At 37.4% G+C, this 17,773-nt stretch overlaps 2 protein-coding genes across 4 annotated transcripts; both read left to right on the plus strand.

The window, feature by feature from the left end:
- The first annotated feature begins 3,778 nt into the window (after nucleotides 1-3,778).
- Nucleotides 3,779-7,868, plus strand: LOC125191251 (F-box family protein). 3 transcript variants are annotated; one of them, XM_048088766.2, is made up of 5 exons: nucleotides 3,779-4,064; nucleotides 4,233-4,406; nucleotides 4,643-4,805; nucleotides 4,886-5,015; nucleotides 7,337-7,866. In XM_048088766.2, the coding sequence occupies exons 1-5, from the start codon at nucleotides 3,841-3,843 to the stop codon at nucleotides 7,417-7,419; spliced, it is 774 nt and encodes a 257-aa protein (XP_047944723.1). In that variant the 5' UTR covers nucleotides 3,779-3,840; the 3' UTR covers nucleotides 7,420-7,866. The 3 variants fall into 3 exon arrangements, with proteins under 3 accessions (XP_047944723.1, XP_088914099.1, XP_088914098.1); XM_089057973.1 differs by having other exon boundaries at nucleotides 3,826-4,064; nucleotides 7,344-7,868; XM_089057972.1 differs by lacking the exon at nucleotides 7,337-7,866 and adding an exon at nucleotides 5,084-5,242 and having other exon boundaries at nucleotides 3,826-4,064.
- A 3,646-nt stretch (nucleotides 7,869-11,514) lies between these two features.
- LOC125187193 (transcription factor MYB60-like) lies at nucleotides 11,515-12,948 on the plus strand. Its single transcript, XM_048083733.2, has 3 exons — nucleotides 11,515-11,780; nucleotides 11,863-11,992; nucleotides 12,070-12,948. The coding sequence occupies exons 1-3, from the start codon at nucleotides 11,648-11,650 to the stop codon at nucleotides 12,716-12,718; spliced, it is 912 nt and encodes a 303-aa protein (XP_047939690.1). The 5' UTR covers nucleotides 11,515-11,647; the 3' UTR covers nucleotides 12,719-12,948.
- Nucleotides 12,949-17,773: the final 4,825 nt, after the last annotated feature.

Genomic DNA, 17,773 nt, shown 5'->3' on the forward strand with positions numbered 1-17,773 from the left:
TGAGTCATGTAGATATCCTCCTCAAGCAATCCGTGTAGGAAAGTCGTCTTCACATCTAGTTGCTCAAGCTCCAAATCATAATGTGCAACTATCGCAAGTAACACTCTGATGGAAGTGTGTCTGACCACTGGTGAGAAAATCTCATTATAGTCAACCCCCTCCTTCTGCGTGGACCCTCTTGCAACTAGACGAGCCTTGTATCTAATGCCCTCATCTGGTGTAGTGCCTTCCTTCTTCTTGAAAATCCATTTGCAAGTGACAATCTTTCTCCCCTTAGGCCGTGAACCAATTCCCAAGTCAGGTTCTTCAAAAGTGATTATATCTCTTCTTCCGTTGCAGCAAGCCACTTGGCACGCTCACTGTCCGAAACAGCTTCCTTGTAGGTAGGTGGTTCATCTGCCGAAGGCTCATCTTCGAACTCATTGGCAACCTGCAATGCATATTCCATCATATCCTCAAAACCATACCTCAACGGAAGCTTCACATTTTCCCTCCTAGCTCTTTCAATAGCAATGCTTCTCTGACGAGCTTGTGGATGAACATCCGAACTAGAAGTATCGGCGTCTTCAGCAGTATTGTGTTGATCTTTTCCACCTTGGAGTTGTGATTCACTCACATCGTGAGTGACTTACAGCTCCACCTGTTCATCAACACCATCCAAATCCTCTGTAGCAATAGACTTCACAATAGAGTTAAGCATAGAATTTTCATCAAATACCACATTCTGACTGAGGATAATTCTACCCTTTGAAGATGACCAAATTCTGTACCCCTTAACTCCATTTCCATAACCAATAAATACTCCCTTCTTAGCTCTTGGCTCCAATTTACCTTCACTCACATGATAGTAAATAGTACTCCCAATAACTCTCAACATAGAGTAATCTGCAGGTGAATCAGACCATACCTCGTACGGTGTCTTGCAGTCAATGCCAGTGTGAGGTCCACGGATGATCAGATAACAAGCCGTGTTTACTGCCTCTGCCCATGTTTACTGTCTCTGCCCAAAACTTCCTAGTCAAACCGGCTTGGAAGAGCATGCATCTTGCTCTCTCCAACAACGTCTGATTCATGCGTTCTACCACACCATTCTATTGTGGTGTATGTCTAACGGTGTGATGGCGAACGATCCCTTCACTCCTACAGAACTCATCGAACTCAGACGATCAAAATTCCAGACCGTTATCTGTTCTCAATCGCTTGATCTTCTTCCTAGTCTGGTTTTCAATTAGAGTCTTACACTCTTTGAACTTCTTGAATGCCTCACCTTTATGTTTCATCATAAACACCCAAGTCATTGTCGAGTAGTCATCAATCATCGACACAAAATACATGTGTCCTCCATTAGACTCAACACATGAGGGACCCCAACAATCCATATGAATGTAGTCAAGTGTCCCCTTCGTTCGATGAACACCCTTCTTTGGAAACTTGCTGCGTTGAAGCTTCCGCAACACACAGTGTTCGCAAAAATCAAGTTTCTGCACCTTATGGCCCGAAAGAAAATCACGATTCGACATGATTCTCATGCCACGTTCTCCCATATGACCGAGCCTCATATGCCACAGCTTGGTCATATCCTTGGTTGCAACCTCGGATGATGCAATATCAGCATAATTTTCCACAATAGAACCTCTTAGAACATACAAGATACCCCGTTTCAAAGCTGTCAGAACCACCTTCGAACCTTTCAGAATACGCATTACTCCACCTTCACCTTTGAAACTGAACCCCTTACTATCAAATGTACTCAGGGATATCAGATTCTTCGTCATCTGTGGAACATGCCTAGCATCGTTCAAGGTGGATGCACCACCCGTCATGAGTCCTAATCCTGATTGAGCCGATGCCAACCACCTTGCAGACAGCACTGTTGGTCATGGTAACATTGCCTCCATCTATCTGCTCATAAGTGTTGAAATACTCCCTATGAGGACAGAGATGATATGACGCTCCAGAATCCAAAATCCACACATCATTACAGTGGGGCTATTCATCCACAACCAAGGCCAATTCTTCTTCTGAATTTGTGTCATCAGCTTCTGCCACGGTCGCAAAACCGTTAGTATCTTCCTTCTTGTCCAATTTATTCTTTATCCTTGGACAATCAGCCTTCCAATGCCCTGGTTCTTTACAATATCTGCAGATGTCATCTGGCTTAGGGCCTTTAGGACCTTTTGAACCTTTTGAGTTCTGCTTCTTCTGTCCTTTACCCGTAACAGATAATCCCGATGGCAGATCTTCTGTGGCTGAACTCGTTGCTTGTTGATGATCCTCTGTGATGTGGAGAGCAGATCGAACATCCTGCAACTAAAGAGTTTCCTTGCCAGTCATAAAAGACTCAACAAAATTTTCGTAAGATTCAGGCAGAGACACAAGCAAAATTACAGCAGCATCCTCGTCTTCTACTTTAACTTCAACATTATGCAAATCTAGCAAAATTTTATTCAAATTTCCAGATGATCCCGAAGGGGCGTACCTTCCTGCGTGCGTAACCGAAACAAATGTTGCTTCAAGAGCAACTTGTTGGTTAGAGACTTCGTCATGTATAGACTCTCCAACTTCGCCCAAAGAGCAGCAGCCGTCTCCTGGTCCGCAACTTCGATGAATACATCGTCAGACAGGCTCAACATGATGGTCAAGTGGGCCTTTTCGTCTAAGGTTGTCCACTCCTTATCATCCTCCGTAGCCTTCTTTGTTTTGAGCGGCTCCCACAAACCCAGTTGCTTCAGCAGAGATCGCATCTTGATCTGCCATAAACCAAAACTATTTCTCCCGGTGAATATGTCAACCTTCGCGTTCAGAGCAGACAACTCGATTCACCAGAAAAAACCCTCGCAGCGGAATTCAAAACCCTAGTTGAAAAAACAAGGCTCTAGATACCAGTTTGTTATGACAAATAGGGCAATTGTGAATCGAGAAACAAAAGAACGTAAATAGACACAGAATTTACGTGGTTCACCAACTTTGTGTTGGCTACGTCCACGGACAAGAACGGAGAACAAATTGTATTATGAATGCGGTTTTCAGATACAGATTATGTGCTCTACTCCCATATATATAAACACACATTAGACAGACTGGGCTTAGAAAACATAATCCTATCCTAATTAAAAAACCTAATCCTATACAAATTCAAGGCATACTAACACTTTCTTTTACTATTTTTTTTATTCAAAGAACATATGTCTAGAATGAAAGCTTCTATGCAACACATTTAACAACAGAGACTAGGTAAATCTGGACAATATAAATAATACCTTTTCTTTTAGTTACTTTTTTAATGCTCAAATTAAATGGACTCATACACTCTAATCAACATACTGTTTATTTCTAATAATAAAATATGGAGTAGTATAACTAAATATGTAGATTAACAATTAAAAAGATCAAGTTATACTGAACAATAAGAATAAGTAAAAGTAAAAGAATGAATATTTGGATATTCATGTCGATTTAATAATGAAATATATACAAATTATAATTTTAATGTTATGAACTAACTTATAATTTAAATTAATAATGAATTTTCAATAGAATTTAAATTAATTCTATGAGTTGTCAAGTGAAAGATCGGCGAAATGAATTTTCAATATGGAACGAATCCTCGAGTAAAAAAGAAAACCAGACATACGAAGTTGACTTTTATACCATTTCGTTGAGACACAAATGAGGGTGGTGGCCCATATAATATAATTGGGCCTAATACAAACCGGCCCAATTAAACTCAATTGAGAATTCTTATGTTAAGGTCGAGCGAAGGAGAAAACGTGAAAAGAGTTGTGGATTTCTCTCAAAAAAAAAAAAAAAAAAGAAGAGTTGTGGATGAGCTAGAACAAGATGTCGACGCTTCCAGACGATTTGTGGAGAAGCATAATGGAGATTGGTGTTGAAACCAAAACTCTTGATTATAAGAGTTTGTGCTGCCTCTCCATCACCTGCAGCCGATTTCGCCGACTCGCCTTTGAAGATTCTCTGTGGTCGCTTCTTCTTCTTTCCGATTTCCCTTCCACCGCCAATAATTTCATTTCCAGGGGCAAGGCCAAGAACCTCTACCAAATTAGGTAAAATTTTCAGCTTTATATGTAGATGATTGATAAAATTCATGAATTCGATATTGTAGTTAGAACCGAAAAGGTCGTTTTGTTGAGTATTTGGTCAATTGATGATTAATTAATCTGGTATATCAAATAGCAGTAGTTTCAATCGATTGGTTGCAAAAATCGTGATAGGTATAAGAATGATAGAGATAAAAAGCGGCTAGAACACAGAAGAGCTGTTCTTCGAATCGAGAGCGAAATAGCTGTGCATTCGAGGAAAATTCGGGAGATAAAGCTCGGGTCTTTGGAGGAGAAAAGGAAGATGAATGAGGCACTTGGTGAGCTTATCAATCTTCATAGGATAAGGTAATCAAGACAGCATATGCGATGTGATGTGATCTCTGATTCTGTGGATTGATAAGAGTAGAACTACTTAATTGATTGGTAGATTATTTTGTTGGTTAATGTTAATTGAACTCATTTTACTCTTTGCATTACAACTTGTTCGTAAATCGATGTTCTTAGATAATTTGATATGCACGCAGTATTTAGTATCTCGAGTTTGGTCTTTTAAGCCAACCTTGGACTTGTGATATTATCAGGAGAGCTTCTGTTGCACTAAATGTTTGGCAGCCAGAAATGATTCGTAGCAGACAAAGGGAGATGGTTCAGCAGACCAATGTGCCTGTTCATGTTCGGATCAATGCTCTTGAGATGGAGGTTAGCCTTTGCAAGCAACAAATTGCAGCATTTGAACGTGCCATTGTAAGATAAGATGCTTCCTTATAACAGACGCTGTATACCGTGTACAACATTTACTGATTTCGCTTCATGTTCCATTGCAGCAATTCCGGGAAAAAAGGCGTCGTGCAGCTGAAGAAGAGCTGGATTCCTTGAAATACCATCCACTCCAAGATCTTCAGAACACTAGTGGTCATTCAAGTGGATGCCGAGTTAGAAGTAAAAGATTGAAAGGTACCTCAGACTGATTAAAATATAGCATTTCTTTCGAATTCCTGTTATTAAGGGAAGTCTCGGGTCAGGTTCTGTACGGATATGGTTATGAGAACATGTTTGAAGGATAGGCTGGCGAAGGAAACAAGTTGTTGTATTTTATTAGTAGAGCTCTGAACTAGGAGAAAAGTGTAATGTTGTAATCTTTTTAACGATTTTAGTTGGTAAAATACATTTCACCTCCCTAACCAATAGCTCGGAGATTCGAATGATTGAGTTGGGGTGTGTCAATTTCAGCCGCAGCTTATACGATCTGGCCTGTTTGAAACTACTCCATATATATTCTAGTAATCCTCACAATATGAAAAGATGAAAAAAACCATTAAATTAGACTGGATTGTAGCCCAAAGAAAGCAAGTTTAGGTAGAGCCGTAGAGCAGAAGGCGATTGGTGATTGATGTCTGTCTATATATGACGAAGTGGAAGAGAGTGAAAATGTGGTTCCAGGTTACTCAAATCTAAAAATGTGGAATTGGGTCAGATCTAGGAACATTGTACTACACGGCCAAGTTATTGTTAGACCCTCATTGCACGAACCCAAATTTCGTAATATACATTATTGAATTTGTTCTTTCCAAATTTTAATTTCTCAACCTATGAATCGACTTTTAATTTTACAACCTTGCTGTAGCTATTTTCATAATATTTCTTCTTTGGTGTATTTAATACATAGAAGCCTTGTTGTCTCGGATTATCGTTTCATACATAAAAATTATACGTAGTACATTTTTTAACACTTCATTGTTATACCATTTTTTAGTTTAAGTATCTTAGCTAGAACTTGAGATACTTGGACTTGATTTTTGGCATTTTGGTGTGGTTCCTTGTGTTGTAATAGGATTGATGTTTCCAAATTTTTGGGCCAAAAGTTAGAAACATTATTATTTTCATCATGGGTCGTTGCAGGATCTAATATCTAAGAAATCTTAAGCCCTAATTTGTGATTGTGAAAAACTTCTATGGGGCATGCTTACATTGTGGGCGTATCAGAGGAGAAGGAAAAACCCTTCTCCCTATCTTCCCAATCGATGTAGCAGCCTCCAACGCGGCTGCCTCCCTTCTCTTCCCCCATCTCCTCCACCACCGCCTCATCTGCATCTTATCTATGCCATTGCCGCACCTTATCCCTAGCCTCTTACATTGCCCGTGCCTCTTCCCCTTTTGCCTCCACTGCTAGGAGTGGCAAAATGGATATCAGATATCAGGTTTACCTGCACTGTTAGGGTATTAGGTATCTAAAACCCGATTTTATGGGATTGGTACTGAATCGGGTAATAGGATTTAGGATACGTCGGGTATCAGGTAATCTAATAGGTATTGGGCAACTCGATTAATACCTAGTTTTTTATTTTGGCTAAATTTTTAAAATTAGGTTTAGGCTATTTTGAAATTAAATACTAATGATTTAGTCGTTTAAGATTTTTTCTAAATTCCCATATAATATCTTATTTTAAACAGAACAATGATTCCTACAACCCACCCCATTATTTTAAACTGTCTTACATCCCACAAACTATTTTGACCTACACTCTAGAGGGTGGCAGTGGAATATTAACTTGGAAATTTGATAAGAAGATGAGCAAACTAGGACTGTGCAAGATATGATCCTACATCGTGAGCTTCAATTTTTATTATTGCGACAAGGTTTCACAGTCTCATGCAACTTGTTTATCCATAGTTCCAAATTCCTTCTGAGAAGAGGCATGGGAAAATTCTCGATGACAACTTCATTTGTGTTACTGCACACTATATTAGGAAGGATTGGATACTACTCTACTTTCTTTTTTACTTTGCCCCAAAATAAGATGACACATTAATACACTCTACTAATTTTTTTTCTCCCTAATTAAAATATTAAACTCTTTTTTTCTCAGTTTAATACTTACATCCTCATTTTCTCCAATTAAACACATCAACAAACAACTCTTAAAATCTCGTGTCGATTAAGAATTGTGTCATTTTAGCTGGAACGAAGAGAGTATATAAGAAGACAATCAACTTTTTCAAAGATCGACAAACCCAAGGATAATGATATTGATGCTGCTTTAGTAACATCATTGACGTAGTAGGGTTTGACGCAGCTATTTTCTTGCATTTTGGATAATGCATCATAAAATGATGCCGCTATTGCTGTCATTTAGACTCACATGGAGATGTTGAATAATGATGTTTTTGGTGGGAAGTACTTCCACATGCGTTGCATAGCACTGATAAGTCGTATCCTTGGTTACTGGTCAGTATGTCGTGAAATGCATGTATTATCTGCAAAACAATTGCTTAAGTGCGCAGGATTAAGGGATCCAAGTCAGTAGGAGATAGTTCGGACGACGCAGGTGAAAAGAGCGCAAGAAGGGTGCAATACTGAGCAGGATGCATGCCAGAAAAAAAGGCTCGGGATGGAGAAGAAGGATAGCTGGGATGATCAATAACAAGGGGCAGAAAAGTCAAATTGCGAAGGAAGTCTACCCTAAAAACAAGGGCAAGTCTCCCTATAAAAGAAGCCACTTGGAGAGAGAGAGAGAGGAGTTCTGAGTTCGAAAAAGTCCAACCACTACACTTAGTAGAATTCTCTCTAGGGATCAGTCTTCAACATTGTCCAGTTTCTCGTTCCTCGCCACAACTTTGGTCACTTGACGTCCAGAAGTCTACCGGAGAAGTCATCATCCCACCGTTCCAGCCAGTTCGTCGTAGTAATATAGCAGTTTCACCGCCCGGATTGGCAAAATCAATCGTTATTCGCTTTCTAGTTTAATCTTTACTTGTTTTCTTTGTTGGATCTGTTGCAAACATTTATCTTTGTTGCCTTTTGAAGTACTTGGTGAAGATCCAAACGTTTAAGTTATGAAGTTTCTATTTTGTGTGTGTCTTTGGTTTGAATTTGATTCGTCTTACCTAGGAAAGTTAGATCTAGTTATTGCCTTTAATTTCTAAGTGTTTGCATGTGTTTTCATTTGAGTAGGTTAGATCTGAAGTTGTTGATCGAAAGTTGTAGTTATGTTTCAGCTTAAGTTTTCGTGCATGAGTTTCCTGTTCCGCGTAGTTATTACCACCTTGCATGTCTGTCAGTAGAAGTAATCTGCAGTTTCAGCTGTTCATCTTAAGTTGAGCATTTTAATTAATGGATCTTGAGCTTGAATTTATGAATCTGAGTTTAGTTATGAAGTTTGTGTTCATATGATTTCTGTTAATACTTGGTGAAGAACAAAACGTCAAAATCAACTTTTGCCTTGGACCACTTCTACTTTTGGGTTACTTTTTACTTTTGTCTTTAACTTTTCAGTTGTACCATCCAAACCTGTCAGAAAGCCACCCAGCCACCAGATAACCCTATTGTCTAAGTTTTCTCATTTAGTAACTGTTTACTTTTCACATTCCTCTAAGATACTCCGTCCCCTATTTCCTCGAACACAACCACATGTCTGTCATTTTCACGCATACTAGTTAGTAGAGTAACATCTTTATTTTCTCGCCTAGGTAGAATCTCAACCCCAAAAGCGTGGTAGCTAACCAAAAACACCCAGGAATATCACCACAGTTATCCGAGCGTGTCCATCCTTGTGGGATTCGACTCTTACCTCCACTATACTAACCAGTAGAAGTGGGTTGAGGAAATTAATTTGATACCAGGTTCCGGTTGTCGTGCCAACGACTCAGCTAGGTTGGGAATCTTATCCTGATCAGTTGGATACACACCTGCATTTACACACCCGACCGAAAACCTGCACCTTCAAGCACATGTCTTGATTGTAAATGATGGTTTGAACGAAAAAGGCATTTCCATTAGACGAGTTAGGATATAAATCATCAATAGAAATGATATACGTTCACCCTTCTTACGACTGCACGTGATTTATGTACTCTTATTTTAAGAAGTTTAAATAGAAAAAAAATATTGGGTATTATAAAGTAGGAAATATGAATAAAATATGAGAGAACGGATTGTTGAGTGTTTTAAAGTAGTAGAAGATAGAAATCAAGTAAGAGAGATAAGATGTAGTTGAATATATTAATTATTTCTGAAATAAGTAAGGGTTCATATTTGTTGGGACGTACGAAAAAAGAATATGGTCCATCTTCGATGGGATGGAGAGAGTATTAGGTAATAAATTCTAATATGTTTGAACCTGATTGGCCTAACGGCTTAGCCCTAAACCCGATAATTTAGGGTTAGGATTTAAAATTTATAACTCAAAATTTATAACCTAAATAACTCGACAACTTGTGCGTGTTGACTCGAACCCGAAACTCGTTAGCCCAATTAATATTCCTATTAGTAAGTACCCACCCCATTCCACAACAATTCTGACTATTCTATTTTTGTACTAAAAAATGTTCGGTATTTTCTTTTTTTCTTTTTCTTTTTTTTTTGAAATTCCATTTTTTTTGTAGTACATTCTACAAATCTTAAAATTTTTGGTATATCACAAAATAAGAGTATCCCCAACAGTTGCCTTGCGGAAGAACGAGATCGTGCTGTTAGCACGGTAGCGCGCCTACTCACGGTTGCGCTCGTGCCGTCGGCACGGATGTGCTCATAGCTAAGAGCTCCGCTCGTTGGCTTCGCGGGATGCACGCGGGATACGTGGCGCTCTATGTGTAGGCGGTGACGCCCAATCGCCCCCGCATGATTGGGCATCATTTTCATACGTTAAATTTTTTATAATTCGTAAAAAATCTCAAAATACCAAAAAAAAAAAATCCACTTCACAAAAATTGGTTTTATGGATGTTTTTAAAAATCTTTTGATTTTTTTTATCACCAATTCATCCAAATCATCTATAAATCCCTCATTCATCATCCATTTTTTACATCAAATTATCTCTTGCTTATACTTACTTCTCTCATATTTCTTCAAACAATTCACCAAATGGATCCCAACGATCTAGACCGATTGATTGCGGAAGCGAAGCAAGAACAAGCATACTATCAACAAGATCTAGTCAAACACCTTTGGACGAAATTCAGCCACGAGTGGAGTAGTGGTATTTTTAATTTTAGGATTTTAATTATGCAATTTTAAATTTTTAGGATTTTAATTATTCACTTTTTTTTAGTTTTAGGAATTTTTATTAGTATTTTGGGTTTTTTTAATGCAATTTAATATTTTGAAAATATTTTTAGTAATTGAAGTATTTAAATTGAATAATAGAATAGTTGGACTTATGAAATAGTGGAAAAGCATGTCTTAGCTAAAAACACGATTGGGATGTTGGTCTTAGCTAAGAGCACGGAATAAAAATTGAATAAAAGTGGGATCGGTCCCACAATCGTGCTCTTAGCTAAGAGCACGGTTGGGACTTGGGGATGTTCTAAAAGAAAATGATAGTGTTATTGTTGTAAGGTTTAATAAAGAACGGTATTAAAATTGTAACATTTGTTAAATTTTAGGCATTGTATGATATGCATGAAAAAGTGGCATGTATGTCACGTCAATTCTATGACTACACCATAGTTGGAGTAAAAAAAATCGGTAACAGGAGTCCTATTTATTCTGATAAAGTGTTTTAATAAATATGAGTTGAAAAAAGGAATACGACTTTAATATACTCCTTCCATCCTATAGAAGGTAGTCTATTTTTTTTTGTAATTATCTTATCTAAGATTATCTATTACTAAAAATAAAAACTTCTTTATCTCTTACTTTGTTATTGGATGACCTGTTACTAAAAATAAAAACTTCTTTATTTATTACTTTGTTTTCTGTTACTTTATTCTCTATTACTTTATTCTCTTTTATAACACACAAAATAATACTGCATAAGATCTCGTGTCGCCTAAGGAAGAGGTCATCTTCCTTTGGACGAAGGAAATATCAGTTTTATATATTAAAATGTTGTGAAATGAGTTAATGGTACATGAGATCTACTTATTATTAGTAAAAGAATTATAAGAGCTATATTGATGGATGAACCAAAATGCCAAAATAAGACTTTGATCCAGCATACCAAAATATCAAAGTGAGACATCTATTGCATGGAGTTTCCTTTTGTTTTTCAAAATTTCGAAAATGGTATCAAAACTGTAAAAAAATAGATCAAATAATTCATGGTATGGTATGAATGGGCTAGAACATAGTAAAAGTCCACAATCTCCATGTTCAACAACCATCATTAACTGCCATAATATACAGATACAGTCAACACACTAGATACTAGGATGGATTACATACATTATCTAGGGTTGTGGGGGGCCGTTTTGCTTTGTCTAAATCAATGAGAGAGAGTACACTCATACTAATAGTAACACTAACACTATGATACTCCACATAAAGAAAAAAAAATCAAAAAGAAAGATATAAATGTTCATCAATTATGGACATAATAATCTAGCTTGCAAAATTAAAACCACATGCAAAGTTTTTAATTTAGGTCAACAGCAAAATAAAAGAGATACCGTGCTACCACGTGATTATAAAAATTTCCCCCAATAAATTAGGATGCTACATTGACTTCATATCATTTCACTTTTTCCTCTACATTTAAAATAGACATACAGTGCCCCCTTTTCCTTGGCATCTTAACATATATATCACCTTAAACTCATGCCATCTTATTAAGGAGGCCTCCGATCCACCCCCTCTTCGCAATCTCGAAATGGGAAGGCCTCCGTGCTGTGACAAAGTCGGGATCAAGAAAGGTCCGTGGACTCCCGAAGAAGATATAATTTTGGTGTCCTATATTCAAGAACATGGTCCCGGGAATTGGAGAGCGGTACCTACTACTACCGGTATAGTTTTATTGTCTAAACCATTTCATCTTGGTATGATGAGTTATGATGAAATTGTGTCTTACTATTATTGTTTTGGTAGGATTGTTGAGGTGTAGCAAGAGCTGCAGGCTGCGATGGACGAACTACTTAAGACCCGGGATCAAGAGGGGCAATTTTACCCCTCATGAAGAAGGGATGATAATCCATCTACAAGCTTTACTAGGCAACAAGTATGTAACTAACTAACAATTTTCTCAAATTTTGATTGAAAATCATTAGCTAATTAAAAACAATGTTTGGTGATTAGATGGGCCGCCATAGCCACATACCTGCCACAAAGGACAGACAACGACATCAAGAACTACTGGAACACGCACTTGAAGAAGAAGCTCAAGAAGTTCCAATCCGATGCAAATCATCAGCTGGCGTCAAAGAGTTACAGCGGCGAAAGCAGCAAGCATGAGTCAAGCCGCCTCAGGATTGGGGAGAATTCGTCGTTGTACGCTTCCAGCGCAGAGAACATCTCGAGGCTTCTAGAAGGATGGATGCGGTCGTCGCCTCTCCAGCCTAACACAAGCCTAAACGGAACTAGCAATCATGATAATAAATTATATTACGGCGATTTCGGGAAAATGATCCCGAATCACGAAAGCAGTGAAGTCCAGTGCTACAGGCCGCAGAAGATCGAACACGGGATGATGCCCTGTGATCATGATTTGGAAGGGATGTTTGCGTTTGATCATTATCAACAACAACAACGATTGAACAGCATGGCGGTGTCATCTGATTCTAGCCAGAAGGGGTCTGACAGCAGTGGATTGATTGATCAGGATAAGGTTTGCTTCAAGCACGACGACGAGAAGGCGAATCCGCCGTTGTCGTTTCTTGAGAAATGGTTGCTGGATGAGAGTGCAGCTCAAGTTGAAGGAGCTATGGAATTGCCTCCAATATTTTAGTCAAATTATATGTTTTATTTCTTGAGTATTAATTAATATTAGCAGGGTAATGGAAGTGTTATGAGCATCTGAAATTAATTAATTTCAGAACTTATCTTCTGCTAGGGTTCCAAAAAGTTGGATCACTCTACTTCTTCCCCTTTTTTACTTAGAGTTTGATTTTTTTAAGTTGTTTAACAATAGTTACTTGATTCTATAATTAGTCATGGGTTGCTAAATTTACTAGCATACATGTGCCGCTTATTATTATGTACGTTGATTGCATAATTACATGACTAATTATTTGACTAGTTTGAGTTATTTTTTAACAAAAGAGGTGACAAAAATTAAAAATAAACCAATCTTGAAATTGCAATTAAAGGCATATTTATTAGGCCGACGGTAGAGATGGCGACTTCAAAAAACTACATTTAATAAACGGAAAGCACTACATTAAATCCATGGCCAACGAAAGGGAGTGTATCAATTTGCTGAATTATTTTATTGTTTATTTCCAGTTAGCTGCAGCCCCACAATAAAAATCAAATTAAATGAGTGCTACAAGTAAACACAAATTTGCACGCCAACTTTCCATTAATATACGAGATAAATTGCAAACAATAGTGACTATAATTGTTTTTCATAAAGTTCACGTGCTTGTAATTCACATAAATATAGTAATTAATCAGTAGCTAGGTTTGTTCTGGCATTTCAGGAGTCCGCCAATATATACACGTATCAAGTCAATAACAAAATAAGAGGATTATACTCCGTGGTGGATCCAGGATTTGTCATATGAGGGTACAAGTTGAATGATAAATAATTACATAACACTAAAAAAAAATAGAAAATAACGGTAAAATAATATTTGAAATATTATTCAATTTTGAACTCGTGTATTTTTAAATAAAATAAACCAAAAACTATACATAACATCTAATTTATTTTTCTACGAGTCTTCATTTCCTCAAAGCGATGGGTTGTATCATCATCAAAGACTTGTAGAAACATTTCTTTCTCAATGAAAGTCGCCAAACAATCATTCAAAGGTTGATCGCCAATTCTATTTCGCAACTTATTCTTCACAAACGTTAAATATTCTCTCTACACTTGCAGTAGCAACCGGAAGAATCAAAATCAACTTGATAAGCAAAAAGACAAAGGGGTAAGCCACGTCTCTCTTTATTTCAACAAGCTTCATTGAAAAAGAACTAAGATCTTGCAAATTCTGAAAGCCATTATTCTTTATAGATTTTAATTAGGGTTTAATTTTTTAATTTAAATTTTATCTCAAAGCTTATATTCTGATTTTATTTCCTTAGATGAATCTTCCTTCAATATTCATAGCTATCTTTTGGAAATTTTTTTACCGTACATGACTAATAAAATTATATAGATAATAGTAGTAGTAAAAAAGAAAAAAATTGGGGGTACCACCGTCCCCCCTTGTTTTGAATTCCGTCTGCCACTGATTATATTAAAATGACAACCACAATTAAAATGATAATGTACCACCAATGTGAACCTATAGATTTAAGAGCAGATTCAACCACGTGGTAGACTTGCTTGTCTATGTGTTGCGGATTGTTTGATTATCTCTGATTTCATAACGTAGATTGCTTGAAACCATATGCCGAGTTGTTTGCCTAGGTTGTCACTTCAACTATGGTAGTACTCTGATTTCGTATCACAGATTGCTTGGAACCATATACTGAGTTGCTTGTCTATGTATCACAGATTGCTTGTCTATCTATCGCATATTTCTTGTCTAAGTTGTCATTTTAACTATAGTGTCATCATAGTGCTTCCCTAAAATATGATACTCTATATTAATCATAATTTTTTAGTATTTAATTTTAGCAAAGTTTAAATCGTACCCTACTAGCAAGGGTTTGCATGCCGAAGTATTGAATGGCCGATTTAGAAATATATAATTAGGGTTGTCACAAAAAGTATGTCAAGCATGACACATGCAATTTTATGAAGAGAAACTACTAGATGGACAGCAAGGATGCTTGGACAGCACAGTGTCACGAAATTCTTGCCAATCAATATAGATGTGGTAAATAAATCCGTGGTGTTTATTTCCTTATTTATCCCTTCCCTCTACCAAGATGGAAACATGTGATCTTCATTCACCTTACTGCGTAAGAAATCCGATTTTTTAATTTCTCCGATTAATTTTATATCTAGTTACTATATTCAAGACTTTTGCCTAAATGTGAGTGAAATTAGATAAATTTTTATTCCATCAGATAAAAGGAAGCATTAATCATTAATCAGCATTTGCATGCACCCGAATTCTGCTTGAATTTGAATGGCTTTCGCATGAATCGCATCGAAAATAGCTTTTGTACTAAAATAATACTAAAATGGTTTTTACGTTAAAGCATTTGACACGATTTCACTTGTTGATATTCTTAAAAATTGTATATGTTATAGGAGATGCTGTGAATATGAATTGATTTTTGACATATCTAAACAAGATGGTGCAGTTAACTTTTTGATATATTTCCTGTAAATATGATTCTGTTTAGACGATTAGGGCTGTTATTAGAAATGGGTTACTCACCCCTTAAAAGGCCTCATAAGGGGGAGGGGTTATCCACACTTATATAAATTAGATTGGATCATCACCAAGTCGATGTGGGACAGAATTGAGAGAATTTAACACGCCCCCTCACGTGTGGGCCGGAAAGGATATCGGTCTTCCATCACGTGGGTAGGCAATGCTAGAGAACCATCATCGATGTGGGCCGGAAAGGACATCGGTCTTCCACTCGTGAGGTAGATAAGAGATAAAGAGAAAACCATCATCGACTTGGGCCAGCTCTGATACCATATTAGAAATGGGCCACTCACCCCTTAAAAGGCCTCATAAGGGGGAGGGTTATCCACACTTATATAGATTAGATTGGATCATCACCAAGTCGATGTGGGACAGAATTGAGAGAATTTAACAGCTGTCTGAATTAGGGGTGAGTATTCGGGTTTCGGTTCGGTTTTTCGCCCAAACCGAACCGAAACCGAAACACCGAAATTGTTTTGAATTTCACCGAAAAACCGAAATTTTTTGGAAAAACCGAAAAAATGGAAAAGAAAAGAAATTATAAAACCCAAACATAATTAACATCCATCAACCAAAATTAACATCCATCAACCAATAAAATGTAAATATTTAAGCCATAACTTCAATGTCAACCAAAATAAAATTTCAAACTAAGTGTTCACTCTTTAATTTCTTCCAAGTTTTAAATATTCTATCGCATAATTTAGAAAATGAGGATGGCTGGAAGGAGACGAGTCGCCGGTGGAGGGCGCCGGCGTGAAGACTGGGGTAGAGGGCGTCGGTGTTACGCTCGGATTTTGCACTGTTTTAAGGCCACTATTTGGTCCGTTTTTAATATCAAAATCACATTACATGTCCATTAATTGCATATTTTATACATTTTGATATTTTGGCGTGTTTTGTGAGAAATGTGCATATTTGAGCTAAAAAAGGGTGTCAAAACGCGAAGTCTAGAAATTTGGAGTTTCAGGCGGCGACCACCGCAACATATCCGGCGACCTACACTCTGCAGCGGTCCACCTCAGAAATTTTGTTCAAGAAACAAAGTCACGCCCGAGCAAGCGTGGCGACCGCCACAAATGAGAAAGAGAGTCTGGACCATTGCCCGACCGCCGGCCGAAGTGCAGCGTCCCGCCACGAAAATTGGCTAAGCAAATTTGACCTAGATTTCTCTCCAAGATTTACCATATTTTGCAGATCTTTTCCTTCTAGGATGAGAGGTGATTTTTCCTTATAAATAGGTCCTCAAGCTTCATCAAAACAGATCCTCTTTTTGCAACATATTTTTCAGAGATTAAAAGCTAGGGTACTTCATCGTGCAAGGAGTTGAAGAAGGATTCAAGAGCATCAAAATGACAAGGATTCAACCTACGGGTTTTATTAGCTTTAGTTTTATGTTCCTATTGTTTTCCCTTCAATCTATGTGTTTAGATTATTACATCATGTGTAACTAAATTAATAGGATTCTAGGGATGTGTTACTAACGACTTTTGTTATACAATTCCTTTTTCTATTTAATATCCATTTTGTTTTCACTTTGTTTCTTCCCTAAGTTAATCTGGAAGCTTCATGATTGAGTGACACAATCGTGCATGATCTAATATAACTTGCTTCATAATTATGAAAGGATTTTAGCGAGTTAGGTCCACTTGGTAGACACTACAATTATCGTCCCTCGGCACTGTTAATTGAGAGTGGGGACTTTTCAAGGGTCTTAGGAGCTTCTGGGAGTTACATATTTAGGATTGACAACCCTAATGTTAGTAACCAACGTTTGCATCGCATGAGCATAAACTAGATGACTCGTCCGATCAAAGTATTAACTGTGCTAGGGTATTGTAGTTGGAATTTGAATAACCATAATTGTGAACGCACATCCCTGGAATTCTCTAATCTCTATATTTTATCTCTGTGATTTATTTGATATCAGTAGTTTACTACTTTCAATTGTTTTCTGTTTTTCAAAATTCTCAAAACCTTTTAGTTTTCCAGATAGTAATTGAGTTTTAGTAGAAGATAGACAATCTGTGTTTGTTTTTCCCGTGATCGATATCCGTTACTGACCTTTAGCTATACTTTTCCTACTTTGTATACTTGCAGGTATTAATAGTGCTAATAAAAAGTGCATCAGTCGGCGTCGGGCTGGACTCTTGAGCACGGCTGGAGTGAAGGGGAGTCGGATAGAGGGGCATCGGTGTTAGGCTGGACTGTGGAGCACGATTAGAGGTCGGAGGCGACGGATGGAGAATTTTGATTTTGAAGAGAGGTGGAGAATTTTGATTTTGGAGAAGAGGCGGACAGCTGAAGTGGAGAATTAGGGTTAGAGCTTTAAGTACTAAGTACTCCCTTCGTCCCACAAAAGATGTCACACTTTCTTTTTTAGTTTGTCTCACAAAAGATGTCACATTTCCTTTTTTGAAATAAGTTATCTCTCACATTAATATAAATATTACTACTATTTTCTCTTTCCACCTAACACACAAAACAAAACCTTATAAAATCCCATG

The sequence above is a fragment of the Salvia hispanica genome, chromosome 5, assembly GCF_029641045.1.
Source record: "Salvia hispanica isolate PSC_SH4W2 chromosome 5, Shi_PSC_v1, whole genome shotgun sequence".
NCBI lineage: Eukaryota > Viridiplantae > Streptophyta > Magnoliopsida > Lamiales > Lamiaceae > Salvia > Salvia hispanica.

Excerpts from the sequence above, each read along its gene's own strand:
- LOC125191251 (XM_048088766.2), top strand. The coding sequence starts at position 3,841 with ATGTCGACGCTTCCAGACGATTTGTGGAGAAGCATAATGGAGATTGGT. Across the intron at positions 4,065-4,232 it reads AAGAACCTCTACCAAATTAG|GTATAAGAATGATAGAGATA; the intron begins GTAAAATTTTCA and ends AAATCGTGATAG. Across the intron at positions 5,016-7,336 it reads TAGAAGTAAAAGATTGAAAG|TGCGCAGGATTAAGGGATCC; the intron begins GTACCTCAGACT and ends CAATTGCTTAAG.
- LOC125187193 (XM_048083733.2), top strand. The coding sequence starts at position 11,648 with ATGGGAAGGCCTCCGTGCTGTGACAAAGTCGGGATCAAGAAAGGTCCG. Across the intron at positions 11,781-11,862 it reads AGCGGTACCTACTACTACCG|GATTGTTGAGGTGTAGCAAG; the intron begins GTATAGTTTTAT and ends TTGTTTTGGTAG. Across the intron at positions 11,993-12,069 it reads CAAGCTTTACTAGGCAACAA|ATGGGCCGCCATAGCCACAT; the intron begins GTATGTAACTAA and ends TTTGGTGATTAG.